We start from the raw sequence: 23,047 nt of genomic DNA, 5'->3' as shown, positions 1-23,047 counted from the left end.
ACTCTCGATGTGGTTTGGAAGTCGCGTAAAGCTGTTGGTCCATAGTGAATAACCATTGGTTCCATGCAACGTAAACACACCATACAAACAAACAAACAATTAATGATTGCCATCTACATGAAGAACAAATTTGTGTATTTGATAGGGTTATGCATTGCCACTGTAGGTTCCCAAAGTATTGAATCAAAGGGGTTAAGAGTTCATAAAATCTTTAGAACAATTTATCTTGATCCAGACATGGAAGAGCATACCAGTCTCAGAATTCATTTGTACTGAACTTTTAGACCAAACCAGATATCACCACCCAAATATGTATCAATGAATCAGTCAGGCTTTCAAAAATTGTATACTGTCACGGAAATTTATTTCGGGTATCCCAGACACCACCTCTAGGTGTCTAGCTCTTTGAGAGCTAAATGAATTAGCATTGGTCTATTTAAACCATTTTAATAATAATGATGATGCTTTTAATAATCCAGGTATATGTACTGAGAAATGTCTTCCGCTAGTTCCATTCATTAGTTTTTACTCTCTCTTTCTTGTCCTACTCTTATGAACGTTTCTTCCTTTAAGCAGCTATGGAAGAGCCTCAAGAGGTTTAATTTTCTTCATAACTGAACACCATTGTCACGACATTGAGGAGTGAAAGATGCATATTTCTGGTGATAGAAGTTCACTCTTGACTTGGTTCGGAAGTCATGTAAAGCCGTTGGTCCCGTTGCTGAATAACTACTGGTTCCATGCAACGTAAAAACACCATACAAACAAAACATTGTCACGACAGGACTAGAAGGGCAGGGACAAGAAATTACCTGCAGACTAACCATGAAGGAGACATCTTTATTGACAGAATTGTCAATGGGGAGGATGTGGGTCACTTAAGGTCAAAGATGTGGCCACCTTAGCTTAACTACTTTCACAAGATTGGGATAGTGAAGAAAAACTGCAGAATGAAAGAATGGTGATAAAGGGTTTTGAAAAGAATTAATAGTTCAGTTGAGTGAGGTAGGAAATGTTCAGATAATGTGAAAGAGTTTTTGCAAGGAAGAACCTTAGTAGCCTAGAGATGTGAAGATGTCTGCAAGATAAAGGTGACTAACACAAGGTGTGTATACCCCAATGAGCTACTGGTGATCCTTCAGTGCAAATGATGTGTAAGTTTTTTGTACTAAGGGCTAATCCGTGCTTCAATGGGTGAAAGTGGTAGTGACTTGTAGTATTTTTTCCATCAACAGTCTACCCCAGTTTCTATTTATAAATAAAAGTTATATATATATATATAATATATATATATATATATATATATATATATATATTAATGTAGCATGAAGGAAAAGTACTTGTTCTAAGTACCCAGTTTTTTGCTTACCTTTCCACTGTAGATTTAAGATATATACAGGCAATCCCCGGGTTACGACGGGGGTTCTGTTCTTGAGACGTGTTGTAAGCCGGAACATCGTCAAAAATCCTATGAAAACCTTACTTTTAATGCTTTGGGTGCATTAAAAACTATGTAAACTGCATTCTTATTGCAATTTGCATAAAAAAACCTGTAAATATTGATTATTCTGCATTTTTGGAGTCATATTTCTTCTCCCAGATCAGCGTTGTAGGTGGCGTAACCCTGGAAATAATTTCTGATAAATATAATTGAAAAGCGTTGTAACCTCGGAACGTCATAAGCCGGGGACTGCCTGCGTATATATATATATATATATATATATATATATATATATATATATATATATATATATATATATATATATATACGTATGTGTGTGTGTGTATGTGTCTATATATATCATATAATAATATATATATATATATCATATATATATATATATATATATATATATATATATATATATATATGTGTGTGTGTGTGTGTGTGTGTATGTATGTCTATATATATCATATAATAATATATATATATATATATATATATATATATATATATTATATATATATATTTATTCTATATATATATATATATACAATATATATATATAATATATATATATATATATATATATATATATATATATATGTGTGTGTGTGTGTGTGTGTGTGTGTGTGTATGTATGTCTATATATACTATACATATATAATATATAATATAATATAATATATATATATATATCCTATATATATATTCTACAATATACATATATATATATCTATATAATATTTAAATATATATATATATATATCTGCATCTTTATAATATATCTTATATATATATATACTATATATATATAGATATATATAAATATAATATATATATATACATATATATATATATATATTTATATATATATATGTGTGGTGTGTGTTGGTGTTATGATATATATATACTAACATAATATCTATATATATATATATACATATATATATATACATATATATATATATATATATATATATATATATATATATCATATGTATACAACATATATAATATTTATATATAATATATTATTATCTGCCGGTTACTTTTCATTAGAAAGGTATGTAATTGTAATGAGGTACTAAATGCACTAAAGAAGATGAAGAATGGGAAGGCAACCGGACCAGACATGATTCCGGTGGTGGCATGTAAAGCATTAGGAGATGAAGGAGTGAATATACTGTACGATCTTATGATAAAGATCCTTGATCAGGAAAAGATACCAAATGAGTGGCGTGGGAGTATATTGATCCCAATTTTTAAAGGGAAGGGCGATGTCCAAGAGTGTGGTAATTATAGGGGTATTAAATTGATGTCCCACACTTTGAAGATACTGGAAAGGATGATAGATGCTAGACAGAGAAGAAGTACAAATAGGTAAAGAGAAGATGGGATATATGAAGGGCAGGGGAACAACAGATGGTATATTTTGTCTGAGGCAACTAATGGAGAAATTCGGGGAAAGGCAAAGGGACCTACATATGGTATTCATTGACCTTGAAAAGGCTTATGACCGAGTCCCGAGACAAGAGGAATGGAGGAGTCTGAGGGAGAAGATGGTGCCAGATAAGTACGTGCGATTGATACAAGAGATGTACCGGAATGTATTTACCAGAGTGAGGAGCAGTGTTGGGGAGACAGAGGGTTTTGAGGTAAGAGTAGGATTACACCAGGGGTCGGCTCTGAGCCCATTTATCTTTAATATAGTGATGGATGTTATAATAGAGGAAGTAAGAGAGACACTACCAAGGAACATATTGTATGCAGATGATAATGTTCTGTGCGCAGAGAGCAGGGAAGATCTGGAAGTGAAATTGGAAAGATGGAGACAAGTACTGGAGGACAGAGGAATTAGAATAAGTAGATCTAAGACAGAATATATGTGTACCACCACTGAGGGGGATGATAGAGAAAATATTCAGCTTGGTGGAGAGCAAATAAAGAGAGTTGATAAGTTTAAGTATTTGGGATCTTTTGTTAACGCTGGAGGAAGTATGGAAGAAGAAGTAAAACATCGGGTACAGGCAGCCTGGAACAACTGGAGAGTGGCCTCTGGAGTTCTTTGTGACAAAAGAGTGCCGCTTAGGTTAAAAGGAAAATTTCACAAGACGGTGGTAAGAACAGCAATGCTGTATGGTACGGAAACAGCAAGCATGAGAAAAACAGAGCAGAAGAAGATGGATGAGGCAGAAATGAGAATGCTTAGATGGATGTCTGGGGTGACAAGAGAGGATAGGATCAGAAATGACTACATAAGGGGGTCGACTAAGGTGGTGGAAGTATCAAAGAAAGTGCAGGAGGGGAGGCTGAGATGGTATGGTCACCTGTTGAGGAGAGATGAGGACCACGCTGGGAGACATCCTATGGGGATGGAGGTTCAAGGAAGAAGAAGAGGGAGACCAAGAAAGAGATGGAAGGACTGCGTGAGAGACTTACATGAGAAGGGAATTGATGAGGCAGAAGCGCAGGATTGAAATAGATGGAAACGGCTCATCCAAAACGGCGACCCCATATAAAAATGGGAACAAGCTGGGAAGAAGAGAGATACCAGATTTTGCAAAAAAAAAAGAAAAAACAGAAAAAAAAATTTGGTGGTCGAGGAAATAATTACAATGCGAAATTTGGTCTCATAGTATTTTCCCACATGAGACTTGTTCCTTCTTTAATGGCAAATATTCTTTGTTTATTCTGGAGCTCACTGTGATTAGTTCACAGGTATTCAGTGAAATATTATGGTGTAGTTCTTCAAATACTCTAAGTTACCTTTTTTAAAAAAAGAGCACATTGGCGCCATTTCGACTCATATGTTCAGTGCAGACGACACTAGCCCACGAGGAGCTGCGAAGGAGGAATGCGTAACAAGTCACTGTCACTTACGCAAAAATTTGTGACTTCGAGATCGTCTGTGGTCCTATTTTCTCTATAAATATAAAAGCGCTTTCCTCAAAGCACGGAATAATACAAATCACGGGCAGAAAATGACTTTGTTGTCAAAAAACGTTATTACGAAACTTACTCTTAAGAGCGTCTCGGTTCCCGTCCTCCTCAGTATTCCGTCGGTGTTACAGGGCCAGACAACAGTCAGTGACTCAGTCGTCCACGTGAGTGTGTATTGAGCAGATGATGGCCCTTGAAACGGATATTGAAACCGGGCCTGGGAAAGAAAAAGACACATCTACGGTCGCCAAAGAAACTGTAGTGGAAACCAAGTTGAAAGAGGAAGTGAGCGCCGAAGAGAAGACAGATGGTAAGTTGGCGGTGGGGGAGTAGCTTTAAAAATCGGGGATTGCACACCCCGCCGTGGTTTGCAGCAGACGAAAGCCGGCGCAGCCGACGACGCTATACTAGATGACGAAATACCTCTCAGCTGTATTCAAAGTTGTCGGAGCAGTTGCTGCTGCTTCGTCTCGGTTAGAATCTTCTAAAGTCTCCTAATTTTCAGTTGTCATCACTCTTTTGGTTGTGGATGATCGCCCAAAAGGCGTCGTATGTTATTGCCGAATTTCGATCAGTGGCTCCCTATCATGTTTACGTAAGGTCGTGTCTCCTGAATGAAGGGGGAAATCAGCTGATGAGATCGTCGTCGGCTATTTTGTTTGTTGCCCACCGGCTCTCTCTCTCTCTCTCTCTCTCTCTCTCTCTCTCTCTCTCTCTCTCTCTCTCTCTCTCGGGTTTATTAGACGAGGAGCCTGTTACCAGGGGCAATTCTACACCTGTTTAGCTAGCTGGCCAGCGACCAACATGGACGGGCTTTAAGGTCGTCTATAACTTCGTCTTGCCGTGTTACGTATAAATGGTGTGCATTATTGATTGGTGATAGTAAATAGTGTTACGTGACCGCAATGTGCCCCTGTGTGCGTCTTCGTTTTATGCCAAAAGGATTGTTTGAACGTGAATACCTTCGGCGTAAAAGCCTAGTTATGTAAGAAAATGGTGTATGTAACGGTTTGATAATCAAATGTCATTCAGTTAAACTTTGTGATGCAGAATTTTTAACATTATTCACGTAGGTATTTCCCCAACAAAGTTAATATTTACAGTGAATGATACTTAACGGATGGTAAAAAATGGTTTGAGCATTGTTCACATTGTGGCATGCTGCTCTCTCGTTCATTTGAGTGACATTATTTATGTATAGGCATGAATATATTAACCAAAAGCGTAAGGGACAGCATATTAGTATTTTCTTAAATATGTGTATGTTTTTTTTTTAAGTTTATATTCTGTGGTAATTTTCTCCACTCGAATATTGAATACCAATATTACGTGATTTGCCTCAGCATAGTTTACCGGAAGGGTGGAGTCGTTCTTTGCATTATTTTGTTTGTTTTCGTTTTTATATTAACAGCTAGTTTTTTGAAGAAAAATACGTAAGTGTCTTACCGGATTATTTGTATATATGATATATATATATATATATATATATATATATATATATATATATATATATATACAGGTATAATTAACGTTTGTGCCCAAAATTCTCGCAGAACTGTGAAGTTAAGAATTCTTTTCTTCAACCGTGCTGTCTCTATAAACAGCATGGAGTGTGCATTTTTTGCTATTTTGCATTTTTTTTTTTGCGTCTTTTATCCTAATGCTGGTTTTACGTGATTGAATCTTATTATTATTATTATTTATTATTATTATTATTATTATTACAGGCGGCAAACTATGCATTGTAAATTTTTTAAGGCTGCAAACTATGTCCTGTATCTAGTATATGGTAAAAGAATCTGGTTTTGCTATTTAGAGATCAATGTCAAAGCAACAGACATGTACGCAGTGAGCTATTGATGTATCGATTCTGTAATATGGGTGGACACGTTAACGTAAGAAAAGCGTCTAATATATTTCTCCTGCGTTTCACATACAACAAGACTGAAAGGAACTTGAGTTTCCACGAGTATTATGCGAAAGTGTTAAAGGTTAACCTGGATTTATTAAAGCAAACAGTGCAAAACTATGGTATTTTAGGCCTATTTTCTAGATGGGACGCCACGCAACGTGTCAAGGCTCAGTAGTTGCCGGTTTAGTATTGTTTCTCCAGTTCAGTTAGTACTACTGGTAGCAAAACCATTATTACACGGCGCCGGGCAATATGACAGCGTGACATCTCGCAGAAGTTGCATCATCATGTAGTGCATGCACTGCAAAGCGAGTTGCACGCACTGTGATCACTAATGAAACTTCCTGTTGAAGCTTGTGCTAGATTGTCAGACAGGATTCAAGGTCGTAATTACTTAACCAAGGCAAGTTTTCTTAGAAGTGTTGTGAGAATTTTCATTTTGAATTTGAAGGTTTACATCCAGGATTGTGAAATACTTGGTGGCAACACTGTCTACTTAAGCTGAGCTGAACCTTAATTTTTATATTAATTTGGAGAAATAACTGTCATAGAGTATCATTGTCTACATATTGTGCTGTCTTACTTTCATAGCAAGTGATTTTCATATTAACGAAAGCTAAAGAGAACAACGCAATTTAACTGACTGTTGTGCTTTTGAAAATTCAAGCATATACTAGTATACATATACATGGGTTTTCAAGATATGTTACCTTCCAGGTTGCCCTCCCTTCTTTCACGGGGAACTTTCCCCCCCCCCCCCCCTTTATTTATTTATTTATTTATTTTTTTTTTTTTGAAGCAGACATTTTCATCAAGCAGATTAACTCCAGTCATGTTCTCGAGGCAAACCTCAAATGATTTTGTAAGAACTTTTTACGAACTCTTTTAATTGTCCTGTTACCCGAGGGATAATGAAAAGGTGATGCCCACCCAACTGAAGGTGGGTGGGGGCGAGGTTCCTCAGCTACCTTGTTACTTTAAAATCAACCACCTATTATAGGTGATAGGTCCATTACCCGTGGCCTATTAGATGGTTTATTTTAAGGAGAATCAGACGTTTATATAAGAAACCTTCGTTCCTTATAAATCATGCTTAACTGTTATAGGCTAGTTCACTTAGTTTATTAGCAAGGAAGTATAAAACTTCTTCTATTCCTGCATGAAATGTTGGTATTATTGCAGTTGACGTTGTATGAACTTTGGAGTAAAATTGGTAGAAGAAAGGTCCGAAGAAGAAAAAATCTCCGTTTGGGAAATAATCCACGGTTCGTGTTATAACATAGTCAGATGCATAATATATTGTCAGCGAATGTGTCGATACTACCCTGTGACCTACGCCTAGTCATTGTTCATTCTTATTCCGCATTTAAAGTTTGTAGATAAGGAATCTTATATATAATACTATTGTTTTCTCTGCAAGTAGTATAGCAGTATAGATATTGATTCATTTAACATTAAATTCTCCTAAGACTTTTCATTGCATCATGCAAGTCGCCGAATGATTGCAGATTTCAGCTTTTTAACAACGGTTTAAGTATGGCACTTTTTAACAAAACTTCAAGTATGTTCGTAGCAACGATTGATCAAACAATTAAGTTTGTAAGACTTAAAAAAAAAAAATTATCGTGAACAATAGGCTGGCGGCGAAAGCGAGTCGTGTATTAGAATAAAAGAACCGTTTATATACTTGTTCCTAGGGGAGACAGCCTCTTCTGTATCATCGAATTTGGAATTATGGTCAATATTGATTATCCTGAATTTAATCTACTACACATTTCGTCCCGTTGTGTTTCTGCCAAGTGGTAAATTCAGTTAATTTCCTGTTTATGAAGATTGCTCGATGATGATATCATTCACCAGTATTTTTGCCGTCTCTAAAAGCATTTTATAAACAAGTAGTAACGATAATTTTTTTTGTTCTAATGAGTTACCGCCTTCACTTTCATTCCAGTTACGTGGTTAAAAGCGTCTTAATATTGGATGCGTTTCAAATTCTGCTGGCTGAAGCGCTTCAGCAGGGCTTATGGATGTCTCTTTTATGTTATTCATTGATTAAGTTGCCAAGAGTCGATCTAGAACATGGCATCTTTGGGTTGGCTGATGCAAGATGTGAATGGCGGCTCTTGTGTTTGTAAAAAATATCTAATTGTTAGTTTTGTTATTTTTGTCATGCTCAGATGTTGTGATTACCTAACACGTTAAATATATTGCTGTTAGTTTTGTCATGCTCAGATCTTATTTAGGACGGATTAACACGGTAAATATATTGCCACGTTCATTTGATCTCTGGCTGTTAGTCTAGCGCCTATATGTTCTCAAGATGACAGTAGCCACTGGTTGTCCTCCGTCTAGGCCTAATCATAAAGTTTTTAAAGGTCGAATAACAGGTTCCATTCAATTCACAGGCTTTTCTTTAATATTCGAAGGACCATTGTTGTTATTTTCCTAGATTCATACAGTCTGTAATGACAAATGCTAATCGGACACCCATGATGCAATAAGCGAATAATCTTCCTCATTGGCAGCTCATAGTGTGAACCCAGGCAAGGCTGAATATGACTAGAAAACGATAGCGAACAGACGTGCCAAGTTGCCAACAATAGGTTTGATTATGTTGGCTCTCATGGTACTAACTCCGTTTCCTGTGTAAGGGTATTTATAGCCTTTTATTTTGCTCTGTATTCTTGGTAAGAGCAGGAAGTCGGTTTATTTTGAAACACCTTTTAGGTATAGCGGAGCATACAGGGGAACTGGCGTCGTGCCAGCGTTTGGCGACTTTGCGAATTGCCATAAGGTATTCGAGTGGGTAGAATACTTCAAGATCAGTCTGTTGATTTATAAATAAAATAAAATAAAAGTGGGAGGAGGAGGTGGCGGTTAGTCGTGAAGATGTCAGAATGTCCCTAAAGCACGTGCTGGTACTGCGACTAACCATCGAGTATTTGTTTTATTATGTAAGCAGGTGCGTAATCTGCTGCTTCTTCAGTAACGTAACGGCTAGACAGACTTTTGGGTCAGACCCCGTACATTTATGGCTGGCTTGTGAAGTGGTTACGTAACTAGGCAGAGAGTGTACGGCTCTGTATAAAACTCCGGGAACCAATTCAGACAACTACTCTATATGCTCCTATCTTGAAGAAACTTTTCTTGAGTGTATATGAACGTTTCAATTCGACGTTGAGTAATTGTTTTAACGTCGTACCTATGTGATTAGGTAAGATCTATGGCTCTTGGGGGCGATCCAACGTCAGGTGTAAACTGCCAGGTTTGCCGGCTTGCACTATTTCTTAGTCTAATCTTTTACGAGACGGTCGGTCGGCCGTTGTTGCTCGATAAAGCTCGGTCAGTATATTAAAGGGACCGGTAATTCTCACGGTATTTATAAAGCATATATAAATGCAGCTGCTGCTAAGAAGTAGTAGTAGTAGCAGAAGTGTCTTGCTCTGTGCCTCTCGGAGTCGGATCAGTACAATACCCCCATTGCGAGTGGATGGACTTACATGGCACAGACAGCTTTTTATGTCTTCGTTGACTGGAGTGATTTGGATTCGGCAACATGCCTCCTACACGATCAATGTTATTTTCTAAGTGCCAGTCATTCTTCTTCTTCTTCTTCTTCTTCTTCTTCTTCTTCTTCTTCTTCTTGTGGTTGAGAGTCGCGGTCTAGATGTCTAATTTTTAACTGCTGTTTGCTTATGTTGCCTGCTCTGGCCCGGTTTTGGGAGAATGAAGACCAGTACTGCTCAGTTGGTGGAAGAGAGAGAGAGATAAGGGAGTTGAAGAGATTAGATATCCATTTCTTAACTTTTATTGGTGTATTCACTGTAGTATTTGAATAGCCATACGCTGTTACTTGTCAGAATATCAGTCTAGTTGCAAATCAGGCGAAATTGGCGAGAAACACTACATGGCAGGATACACGTGAACTATGTATAAACATATGTTTGTTTACATTCATAATTCCCTTGTCATTTTGTAGTAAGTTACGCTTGGAAAAATGTATCTCATAAAGGGTCTTATTGTGTGTAGGATGACGTGCAAACGTTGGATACACTTTGTTTTATTGCCGTTATAAACTTCAATATCGGTTAATTTACGATGCACGGAATCTTGACTGAGAACCTGGGTTATCGTGGTTTAGATACCTTAATATTGTAACTGATATTGCTTGATGTTATATAATAATATAGATGAGCGAATTTCTTATTCACGCCGTTGTGGTATGGAATACATTGCAGTAAATCATTAACCAGGCAAATAAAATTACAAGTCGTACCAGTAATTATGTACTTATCGATGACGTGCTTGAGCGGTCAGTTGACAACAAAAATTTCCAAGGATTATTCGAACTATTTGGCCAGTAAACGAGTTGGGTTGAGTCTTATAAGGGACCTCTGTTGCGTCGCTAATCTGGTGACCTTGAAGCAAGGCCCACGTGCATAGTGTTGGCCACTGCAAAGGTAATGACGATTCCTGTACGTTCAGAACTTTCCAGTTTAATTGGACTAGGTCTAAAGATAGTCGCATGGGTGTTTGTATCTGCTCTTTTGTGTGGTATGTGACATTCACATTTATCATGCCTGGTTTTTCTCTCGGTTTGCAATATTAGAATACTGTGTACCACAACACAGTATTCAATAATGGTTTATTTGTATGGGAGGTAGACACAGCAAGAGGAGAGAGACGACTCTGGGACCACCTTTACCTGTTCCGCGGTCAACGTAATCTCACTCGCCGGTTAGGGTGGATGGCTCTGGCCTGCGGCGTGAGCAGTAGACTAATGAATTCTACAGTGGCCGATCGGTTGAAGTCTTACAACTTACTATACAGCACACCCTCGTGTTGCTGTTGAATGGAAAGAAAGAACAAAAAAAACTTCTTTTTACTCTGTAATCATTGGGAAAAAAAACTTCTCGCTCACTCCCATGCGCTAATTTTAATTGGGAGAAAAACTTAAAAATTTTTGCTTTTACGAGTACTCTCACTCCCATGTGCTGCTGATTGAAAAAAAGGCTTTGTTTTTGTGTATCTATGAGTAATTTATGACTCATTATTAAATAAATTTTTTGCAAGTATTTTTATAAAAGCTTTATCATATGGTGGTTTTTGAGTGCTAATTTTGTTTAAAAGGCTTATCAATTGGCGTTGCGCTGGAGAAATTATTACTTTTTAAACAAAGTAGGTAAGTTGGTATGTAACTTTTCTGAGAAACAAGTCATTCACTTAAAAAAAAAAAAAAAAAAAAAAAAAAAAAAAAAAAAAAAAAAAACCTTAGTGGTTGACAACGAAATCGAGGAGGTGGTTTCCATCTCAGAATTATCATTCACCGATACCGACGACCATCTCGTTTTAGAGTGCCAGGGTTAGAGGACGGTAGGCCTAACATTATCGATTCCGAAGCCATCCTATGTTGTAGGGGCTCTTGAGAAGTGTAGCTCTCTCTCTCTCTCTCTCTCTCTCTCATGACGGCTTCGATCTTTGGTCTATGAGCTGCATTCTTTTCCCATACACGCTTTTGAAGTGTGGTTAGACTTGATTGACATTATATACGCCTAAACGTTCTTCTTTAAGTATGCGGCTTACTTGAAAGAGAGAGATAGTGTAAAGAAGTTATTTATGTGTCCTAGAAATGCCGGCAAGTAATTCCTTAGACCTTGGCTTGCAAGACGATTCTTAACGGAAATGTCTCAAACCAACGAAGGGGACCTGGTGTTTTCGAGTGGCTTACAGATGTGACGAATGTTTTCGTTCCCCGTGGGTAACATGTGCTCTCTCTCTCTCTCTCTCTCTCTCTCTCTCTCTCTCTCTCTCTCTCTCCTTCCTAACGTAAGACCCGGTGACTTAGTACCACGTGGTTACTCTTCGGACAGAGATAAGGAAGGAAGGATAGATCTCGGTCCGCTTGCTTTCCGTACCCGAGATAACTATCGTGCTCTGAATGTTATAATAGCTCTCTCTCTCTCTCTCTCTCTCTCTCTCTCTCTCTCTCTCAATTCTATAGAATACTTCATACTCATCAAAATCGACAAATAGGTGGTTTGTTTCGTTTTAGATTTGTTACATGAACACTCGGCCTAGTGTAATCTACGCTAACATTATATGAAGCACTAGGACCAGGGCTGCCAGGTTTCCACACTAAGGAAATCCACGCACGGTCTCAGATAGTTGCCAGTTATGCAATATATTCGACTTAATCGAACTCTGTGGAATGAATAAGTTGTTTGTCGTGATCTTGTAAGTGCTCAAAACTTAGCGGTATGAATTCCCAACCAGTAGCTTTTTTTCTTTTTTTTCTTTCTTTTAACTAATAAGTTTTTGGCTCATATTGTTTAAACATTTAGTTAGATTTTGATTCTAGTTTTTTTTTTTATGAGGGTAAAAGAAGCAAAACTTCTCAACAACTGTCGGTACTCCTTTAATTTGACGATGAAAAAAGTAACATAGGTGTTTTATAACAAGTTTATATATATAAGACATCTTAATCACATCATCGTAATGAAATATAACGATAAATTTATAATGATGTTCAATCCGGGATTATTGCCATAAATATAATGACTAGACCTATATCTTGGGCCAACTAACACTGTTGGTTAATGCTCGTAAGTGAACTTGAAAAAATAATTATCACTGTACTGTATCATTGCTATTACATAATTACAATCACTTTCATGAAGAATTGAAGCTGCAAATGTAATAGTAAGCACCAGTGTTATAAATGTCTTATTTTTTAGAGAAAAGTAAACTGGCAACGTATTCTGGACCTAGGCTAATGTACTAAACCATTTAATTTTACATGAAGATTTAATTACCACTGCATTATACAATTTCTTACTTTTATCGTTATACAAAGTCATTCATTTAGGGCAATATCAACTGACAACGAAATCATGAGCGCTGTCATCTATACTGGTAAACTAGGCCTATGATTTTTGCTAAGGTCTTACGTTATACGAATTACAGTTATGAAATCATTAAAGCCCGTTCATTTCCAAAGTTTGTCACCGTAGTTGTAGAATAACCAAACTGATTATAGAGGCACATTAATAATTTTCACATGCAAAAATTGCAATGTGTATTGCAAAGCTGTAAAGTCATCGCTGAAAAATAATTTGCTACCAAATGGCAGTATGAATGTATGCATATATTTTACAAAACTTTCAAGAACATAAACCCATCAAAACTAGCAAATTAAAAATACTCTCTAGTATTATGAAAAAGAATAAATGCAGCTTTTGTTGAGGGCCAGATTGAAAATAATTTTGAATAGGTAACTGAGGCTGGTTGGAGCTGGAGCCAGCCTGTCATTATTCCTCCAAGTTCGTACGGTCAAGATCTAGCTTATATTCTAGTCTTGGTTTGCACATGAATCAACGGTCAGCGTTATGCATCTGATAAACATCCAAAAAAACGCATCCACAAATTAAAAAGGATAAAACTAATTTTTCATTTTTATGGATATTTGTGTGTGAGACTTATAAAATAGAATAGTAAAAAATTTTCATAACTTATCATTAGATTTTAACGAGCATACGCTTTTCAAGTAAAAAGCGTGGAAATTTTTACGTGTGGATTCCACACTCCACACCTGATCACAATGTGGACAAGATAAGCCGTATTAGTGACGTCATTTCCACACTTCGGCAGCCCTGACTAGGACTACTGTAATCTACCATGATTTGTGTGTTATTTTCTTCTCTACTCAAAAGCAATTAACGATATGAGAAATGCACACAGTATTATCTCTTCTGAGGTGTCATCAAAGGCAGGTGTTTCGTAGTTGCTCTTGTGACAATTTCGAAAAATCTATGTGGATATGTAGTGTAAAGTATGTTGTTTTAGGAAGTTGTCGAGTTACGTTCCTTTGGCCACGAAAGTTGAAATGGTGTCACTTTTCCTCCTCGAGATATTTGAAGTAATGTGTCTTCTGGGAAGCCCGTATTTATAAAAATAATTCTTATTGCCGTGTACGCTGTATGTTTGCGGTATCTCCCTCTTATTTATGTTTATTTTTGTCTTTTAACTTCGACCTTACAGAATATTCTTCTCATGTTTGTCAAAGATCCTATTTGTTAGTGTTTATTTTTTTTATTAGTGAGAATATCAGCTCTTTTGATAGTGTATGCATTCCAGGCGCCATTGAAACTATTCTCTCGGGCAGCTGGCTTCAGTTGCGATAACCAGTATAAACTGGTCAAGAGCTCATCTTTAGATTAGGCGAGAGAGAGAGAGATGCAGGCCGGTTCATTGTTGAATGCATTGGTCCTTTTTCCCACAAGGTTCAGGTGATTTTTAGTGTTCACGTTGTCTTAACATCTTATTTTGTAACTAATGTGTAACCCGGTCATAATACTAATTGCTGCTCGAGTTCTGTCCAAAAGCTCACTCCTAATATCGAGACTGTTGATGTGTACACGAAGTTGTATGTTTGCACTTTTGTTTGGTATAAATAGTCTATGCGAACCAGGTTCTTAGAACACGGAAATACCTTGTTTGCCCTAGCATGGGAAATAAAGGTTTACTTACACACCCTGGGCACTTAGAATTTGCTAGTTTATCCTGAGTAGTAACAATGAGAATAAGCAGATCAAAAACCGAATATATGTGTTCTAGTATTACTGAGGACGGTGGAAGTAGCATAAGAAGGGTGGGGAAGAAATAAAGAAAGTACAGAAGTTCAAGTACTTAGGGTCCGTATTGGAGGATAGTGGAAGCATGGACCAAGAGGTGAGACACCGAATTCAGGCAGGATGGAATAACTGGAGGTCTGCATCAGGGGTCCTCTGTGACAAGAAAGTCCCTCTGAAATTGAAAGGAAAGTTCCATAGGACGGTGGTCAGACCAGCAATGTTATATGGAACAGAAACGGCAAGTATGAGGAAAACAGAGGAGAAGAAGATGGATGTAGCAGAAATGAGAATGTTGAGATGGATGTCGGGAGTAACAAGGGAAGATAGGATTAGAAATGAGTATATAAGAGGATCAACAAAGGTAGCTGAAATATCGAAGAAAATACAGGAAGGAAGGCTTCGATGGTATGGACACCTGTTACGAAGGGAGGAACGTCGTGTTGGAAGACTTACGATGGAAATGGAAGTGCGGGGTAGAAGGAAGAAGGGAAGACCAAGAAAGAGATGGCGTGATTGTGTAAGGGAAGATATGGAATTGAAAGGTATAAATGAGAACGAGGCACAAGACAGAAATCGATGGAGACGACTCATTCGTAATGGCGACCCCATATAAAAATGGGTTTAAGCTAGGAAGAAGAAGAAGATCCTGAGTAGTAACAATCTCTCTCTCTCTCTCTCTCTCTCTCTCTCTCTCTCTCTCTCTCTCTCTCTCAAAGGCACTTGAAGCTCTCTGCTATCTGATTATTCCAAATGTTCATGCTCACTCAACAGACGTTGTTTAGAAGACCTTCAGCCTAATGGAAAGCAGGTGTTAGTTATTCATTAATCAGTCGATTTGACGTCTAAGAAATTTAGCGAAATGTGGTAACTGTAATTGCAGGTTTGGTTCATTTGGACCTGGGAAGTTTATGATTGGTTAAGCGGTTTAATTGTCACTATCTTGCCCAAGTTTGTTGGGACAAGTGTAGAAACTGGTAAGCGAGTCATTTTTTTTTTATTAATTGTTTGAGTACATCATCAAGAATATTCATGTTATTATCACAGCGTCGTCATAACAGTCCTAGTTTATAGTTTTTTTTTCTTTTTTCTTTTCTGATCTTTTCTTTTCTTTGTATTCAGCAAGCTGTTTTGGTCGATTGGCTATATAACAACAGAACTTCTCAGTTTGTCACTTGACTCAGAAACCTCATATAAAGGCCTGTCCACACGATCGGGCCTGATCGGCGGACTTCCCCTCTAACGGGCACACCTGACTGGCATCACCATAGTGGTGCCCGATGGCTTGAACTTCGACCCAGGCAGACATACGTTAACCATATACATTTCTTTTTCATCACACACAAGCAATTATCATGCTAACACCATCTTCTTTGCGGTAGCCGCCATATTTTACCGTACTGACACCCAACACACTACTGGCATCGTCGGGCACGCCCACCTCTCCATCGCCTCACCCGCGTGGACAATATTCACGGATAAGTCCGCCAAAATTTGCCCGTCAACCCGGAGCACGCCGATCAGGGCCGCTCGTGTGGACAGGCCTTAAGGCTTTATGCAATGTAAGCTTAGTGAATATAGAAAATGCTTAAAAAAAAGATATTTGAAACCATAGAATTATCAGTTTGCGGTGTGCAGTACCGTGAGAATATAAGGCACTTCTTTTAGGGCAGTGGTTACCAGACTAAGAGGAAGAATGAGTTTCAATCCAAGTTCAAGAAAAATTGTATCAAGATGTAATTGTGAAGACCAAATAAAAATATTTTACTAAACTGAGTGTTATTTGTGAAATACCTAGGTACTAAACATCTTTGTGTTGGATATTGTTGTTTTCAGTTAGAAGCTACCCCTCCCCCCCTCTCTCGCCAAAAATATGCTCGCAAATGTGTACCGGGGAAGGGCGGGGCGCTATTAACCCATCTGGAAGGGGGGGGGGGGGGGCAACCTGAAAAAGGTTTGGGAAACGGTATTAGAAGGTTAAGATGTAATTGTTTGACATGCATGCATGCCTGTAGGCGTTTTGCCACACAAGGCGCCATCCGCCTTACTAGTCTGAGCCACAAGGTTATTGACTTCTGCAAGTCATTGTCTTCAGTTGTATGGGGACAATGTAGCTGCTTTTGAAGACTCCCATTCACGCAGGTAGGCCTATTGTTTCTATTATTAGGTTAACCACGCCGTGTGGGGTCTTCTCTGGCTAGGGGCCGATAACTTTTTTTTAACTAGTACTAGGTTCATATTTCGTATGATCAGTATTTTATATGTCGGTTTGACATATAAAATGCTGAGGTATTCTATCTTGAAGGACTCCTTTACGAATACACGATATGCAAGTCAGTGCTATGATGATTGTTGTCGTTGTAATATTGTTAATTCTATTAAGGTTACTCTCAAGTCCAGAAACTCTGAATTAAGAAAGGGAGCTTAGACGGAAAAATATGCATGCAACCACTGGAAGATAGAGCCAAGTCGTTGAGTTCAAGGTATTGATTATATAATTCCATTGGGTACCGTTGTAAGTGACGTCAGTCTTGTATTGTTTCTCTATAATTTACTAGGGATAATTCCGTGTTATTCTTCTATGTTGCTAATGTAAAACGCCCATTCTTTTTTTTAAATACGAGAACACACAAGTTGATTTTGTTGGGAGATGTCTGAAATAGCCAAGCGCCAGAATCTTATACTGACGTCATCAGTGACGTGCGGTAGTGATGTCACAACGCTTTAGAACTGCAGTTTAATTTCCTTTTTGGGCTTTCTTTTCCCATTGGATGTCATTTATTTTCTCTCTCTCTCTCTCTCTCTCTCTCTCTCTCTCTCTCTCTCTCTCTCTCTCTCTCTCTCTCTCGTGTTACTTAGGTATTAAACTTGCATGAGACAGAAACCGCACAGCAGAATTACCTAAAAAATCATTCATTATTACCGTCGTCTTAGATTTAGCCAGCCTTGTACTGGCACGGACTCTTGCTTTACGGCAGCCCGTAACATCGTTACCTTTTATGATCGCAATTTATCTGAAGGGAAGGAAAAATTCATGAATAGGTTCTAATATTTTCAAGGGAATATAAACACATGTTTTGATGTTTTACTCTGAGGTCCACTACGCAGTTCCGTTATACGCCTGTATTCTATAAAGTAGAGGTTTAGTCTTTCTTTCGTCTGTTGGTTATAGTTTGGCATTTGGCACTCCCTTCTCTGGTACCCTTTGAATGTGTCATTGTTCTTGGCATCTACAGTAAGTCTAGGGTTCAGACGCACATACAAGTAAACTTTACTTCCTGTATAAGACAAGTAGGACTAGGATGGCCACCTTCCTCATTTCCTAAGTGAAAGACTTGTAGCTTTCGTCAATATCCCACGCTTGTCTTGAAAGGATTTGTCTTTAAACTTTTTAGAAGGTTTTGCTCAGCACTAAACTTTGGACACCCCTTTTGTTATTATTGTTTTGTGATGGGATAGACTTGACGCTTTAAATAATTTGTTGTTTGCCTAATGCTGTCAGTCTAACCGGAATAACGTCGTGGAGAGATCAATCTTTTTATTGGTCTTTCTTGAAATGTATTTTCGTGTTTAATGTTCCTTAAACAGGTTAGACTTTTTATTTTAAACGGAGAATGAGATTAAGCCAAGACGTAATCGACTAGACCTAACATTTCTCTTGCCGTTTCTACACCACGGAGGTACAGTAACTAGATATTTTCAAATATCTAGTAACTGTACCTCCGACTCCAAGCTGTTTTTAAACATCAAATTGTTCAGATTTTTTTATTTTTTTATGGAAAATTCCAACAGCATTGTCGCCCACAACACTTTAGTATTTATATCGGTTTATTTATTCTAGGTGGATTTTAAAACGGTCTAAGAGTTACAGAAAATTCTCTCTCTCTCTCTCTCTCTCTCTCTCTCTCTCTCTCTCTCTCTCTCTCTCTCTCTCTCTCTCGGCAACTACAACTATTTTAGGCACCGGGAGAATACAGATCTTGTCCAAATGTTTGGCTTCTGTCTTTATTTTTATCATGTCATATTGGTCTTTTAAAGGTATGTGCGCCCTCTCTCTCTCTCTCTCTCTCTCTCTCTCTCTCTCTCTCTCTCTCTCTCTCTCTCGTGACTACTTCTTGCAAAAGTGTCTTAAGCAAGAATCTCACTATTAGTGTTAGTAAATTATCGTCATAATATTAAATGTTTTTAAACTTGCATAGTGGCTGGTTCTATCCCCCCCCCCCCCAATCTTCAAAGCCTTCAATTCTTGAACCACACGTGTAAAACACGTGGTCCCCCCTCCCCCTTCAACCCTTTTTCCACTACCCTCATCCTGCTCCCCCCTCCATACATTCGCCCCCACCAAGCAGCCGCCAGCCGTTGCTTCTGTGGAGTTTGTCTAAAAATAATATATTCGCTTGTACACTTCAGATTTCATAACTCCCTCGTGGTTCGCACGAAGCTTGTAGGCTCTCTCTCTCTCTCTCTCTCTCTCTCTGTGTGTGTGTGTGTGTGTGTGTGTGTGTGTGTGTGTGTGTGTGTGTCACTGGTACACCGTCTTAACAAGATAGCAACTATCTAATCGTATAAATTCGGTAGTCGAAGTCGACTTAGTCGAGAACCATCACTCATTGTCACAGAGAGAGAGAGAAAGAGAGAGAGAGATCAAAGTTCGCCAACTGTTAGACCAACTTGTAATCAAGGAACTTTTAACAGTAATGATTTTTTACAGATTTTCACAAAACTCACGCGTCATGGTGACAACAATGGACTGGCAAGAATATATTATGGTCTTTGTATGTCAACAGAATTTTATGAGGTCTTGTATTGTCTTAGGCATAAAGTTTGGATGAAATGATAACTGAAAACTAAACTGGGAGTATTTGTGTGAATGGTTAAATGATAGATTCTGTTGTCGTAATGCTTGCGTTTGTTGTGGAGCGCCTAACATCAGATTTCTTAAATAACCGTGTATTTCGATCATTTAATAATATAATTTATCTTTTATTAGCGTATGACTACTGTCAAAACTTCATCTTGGGCTGGGCACCTATCATAAATAAAATGTATTGTCTTTAGGAGGGCGGTGACAGTTTTATTTTTAAGTAGCAGACAAAAGGAAGCCGAGGCTGGTTACATCTGTTTATATGCATTGTGCCAACTGAGTTGTAGTCTTTTGTTTTATGGTTCCGTTTTTCTTGGTTTTTGGCGGCAGAAATTCCACAAATTTGCACTCTGAGTCACAAGAAGTCAAATTTTTTGGAAAGATAAAGAGTTCAACATTTAGGTAGGAGGGACTGCTCACCTTGGTGGTGATCAGAACTCTCTTTTATGTTCGAAATATTAATTTATTGAACGAAGTGGTTTTCCACTAATTCTTGAGTTGCCCCTTCTTACTCTTCCAGAAATTGAGACCCGAGTAACCCATTAAGATTTAAGTCTTTACCTTGTACATTGGCAATAACCTGTACCCGAGAAGAATCAGTATACATGATGATATGAGATTTCTTATCCAAGTGTTCGTGTGTGTTTGTACGTACCTATGTTGTCTGTTTACAGTTCTCCTTTTTACTAAAGTTTCCTAGTTTTTCATACATTAAAGCATTTACGTATTTTGAGTGATTTACAGCAGATAAATTAATAACTGTATTAAATCTTGCAAAACTGTTGAGAATTTTAATCTCAGATAAAATCTACAGATTTCTGAATGAAGTTTATATGCAAAATGTTAGGACTACAGAATCTGGGTAGAACTGAGCCATTATTGTGTGAGTAGTGTATGCGAACATCAGCTCAAAGTTATCAGAAACGAAATTTAGACTTACAATTTAGTCTTCGTGTCCAGAGAATGTGAAGGACACATTTCATATTACACCTGAAGTTATGCTTGAGCACAAGATGAAGAACATAGCTGGGGAAAGTGATGAAGGCAGGAGACCGCACATCAAATGCTATATTTACTTAAAGTGATTGTGGGCTCGAGATGAGTTGAAACTGGGGTTGGAAGCATTGAAGACTGAAGGATTAGGCTTAATGTAAGAATGACGAGCCAGACTTGGAGTAGAGGAGACTGATGTGATGATGGATTGTGACTGCTTCAGAGCGTATAGGCCTATGCCAGTTGTAACGGCTGACTAGGTCTAGGTTATTGCAGTACGGTGACTTGAAACGCTTAAGCGAATGCCTAATAATAATAATAATAAGATAATTTCATTTTCTTTAGATATTAAAATCCTTTATATCTTTATATACAGTATTGTCTTATTGCTTTTTGGTGTCGGTACTGTCATGTTTATAACAGGAGAGGTTTTTGACTCTTTAGATGTGGCTGAATTAACTGTCAAACTTTCCAAGTAAATTCTCTCTCTCTCTCTCTCTCTCTCTCTCTCTCTCTCTCTCTCTCTCTCTCTCTCTCTCTCTCTCTCTAAGGTCTAGTCAGCAATGGGACCTCTCATGGCCGAAACACTGGGGGACATATGTATTGAGAAAAGATGTTTTTACCCAAGCAGGTAGTTAAAAAAAAATAATAAATAAATAATAAAAAAAACAGACCACTACAATCATGACAATCAATTTTGAGCTCTTTTCTGAATGAGACGTAGAATATTGTTGTCGTGGGTACTGATAAAGTGACGAAATTAGACTTACTTATCAGTTCTGAGAAAAATGGTAGGTTAACACACACATGTAGTTCATGCCATATGCTAAGGTGTGCAGATGAAATGGAACGAACACAGTGGAAAGAAAAAAGATAAAGAATAAATATCAATTTTCTTGATAATGTAACTCATCTTCATCGTCGTTATCGACTCCTTTTTATTTTTGGAAGACCCCCTGTGTGGTGCCCCCCAGTGCGCCATAAATCATACCCCCTATTGTTTTTGTTGGTTACAATTTATATTTCCCTGGACTTGTTCTTCCTAGTCACGACCTTTTTAGAATAAGTGTACCTCCGGGGCAGACTTATTGATTAGGCTTAGTCAGGGGCGCCGCATATTCAAGTACAGCATCCTTTTTCTAATATCTTGGTTGCGTCGTGGCTTCGTCAGTGTCTGTGTGAGTGTCCATTGCTTTTACGTGTAGCTAGCTAGCGCCTATGGAGCCCAAGCTCTTGGTGGCATAATTCTACAGATGCAGAGATTGTACCTATGTTGCAGTAGCTTACTCATGTAGAATTTCTTCCGCATTTTAAAGATGTGCTGTAGTAAGGAGAGAATTATTACGATGGGGGACAAGTAAATAATGAATATAATTAATTTGCTTCGTGCGGCTAGATAAAACTAGACCAACATGCAAATTGTATTGCCTGTCGACTTGGATGGAATGTTCATCGGAAAATGTTTTACAAGCTTATCGTTTGGTGCACATCAAGCTACTTATTTGTTTGATCGCTGTTTGCATTCTTTGCACACGTCTTTTTTATGTGTTTTCCGCTGTTATTCGGTTTGCACCGGCTGTTGGGACATGTTGCAGATAGTGGGATGAAAGTGCTAAAGGTATCACGGCCCCTGTGACCCCAAAAAGATGGCACAGTGCCAGGGAGCCTCGTTTAACTTAGACCTCGGAGGAATGATATAACTCTCTCTCTCTCTCTCTCTCCTCTCTCTCTCTCTCTCTCTCTCTCTCTCTCTCGTCAGAGACTGTTTCCAGAAGATATTAGTTTTGCAGTTTTCATGAAGTGCTTTGGGATGATCGAGTAGTCATAGTCGCATAATTCTTCATCGACGTCGGTTGTGACTTGCGACCCACCACAGCCAACTTAATTGCAGGTACCTAATTCACCTCTCAGGTGAATTTGGTACCTGCAGTTTTGCCTCGTATGAAATGGGGTTAGCTCAAGCAAGAGTCTATAAGCGTTTCGAGGTTTAAAGATGTGGTGTAGCTCTCTTTAATCTCATCGGTCTATTCGGGACGGTTGTCGGTGTCTCAGTTCGAGGTTTCAGATATGTATATTCACCGACGCGAGTTTTAATATGAAAATGAAAGCAATAGAAATCTCGAGATAGGCCGTATCTTCTCGTAAGTGTAACTTTTACCTTGATTAATGCTAAAGGTCTCTCTCTCTCTCTCTCTCTCTCTCTCTCTCTCTCTCTCTCTCTCTCTCTCAGAACGTACAAATATTTCACACTCATTTGCCTCAAATCG

At 38.1% G+C, this 23,047-nt stretch overlaps 1 protein-coding gene across 2 annotated transcripts in view; it reads left to right on the top strand.

Moving 5' to 3' along the window:
• Window positions 1-4,512: 4,512 nt before the first annotated feature.
• LOC135217920 (clustered mitochondria protein homolog) overlaps window positions 4,513-23,047 on the top strand; it is a 38,468-nt gene continuing 19,933 nt past the window's right edge. Inside the window, exon 1 of one of the 2 annotated variants that reach the window (XM_064254009.1) lies at window positions 4,513-4,694. In XM_064254009.1, the coding sequence (XP_064110079.1) occupies window positions 4,568-4,694 (127 nt within the window). In that variant the 5' untranslated portion in view covers window positions 4,513-4,567. The remainder of the gene's footprint in view (window positions 4,695-23,047) is intronic. The other variant, XM_064254008.1, reaches the window with a different exon arrangement.

Source organism: Macrobrachium nipponense, chromosome 9, assembly GCF_015104395.2.
Source record: "Macrobrachium nipponense isolate FS-2020 chromosome 9, ASM1510439v2, whole genome shotgun sequence".
Taxonomy (NCBI): Eukaryota; Metazoa; Arthropoda; class Malacostraca; order Decapoda; family Palaemonidae; genus Macrobrachium; species Macrobrachium nipponense.
This window is presented reverse-complemented; position numbering and strand designations above follow the sequence as displayed.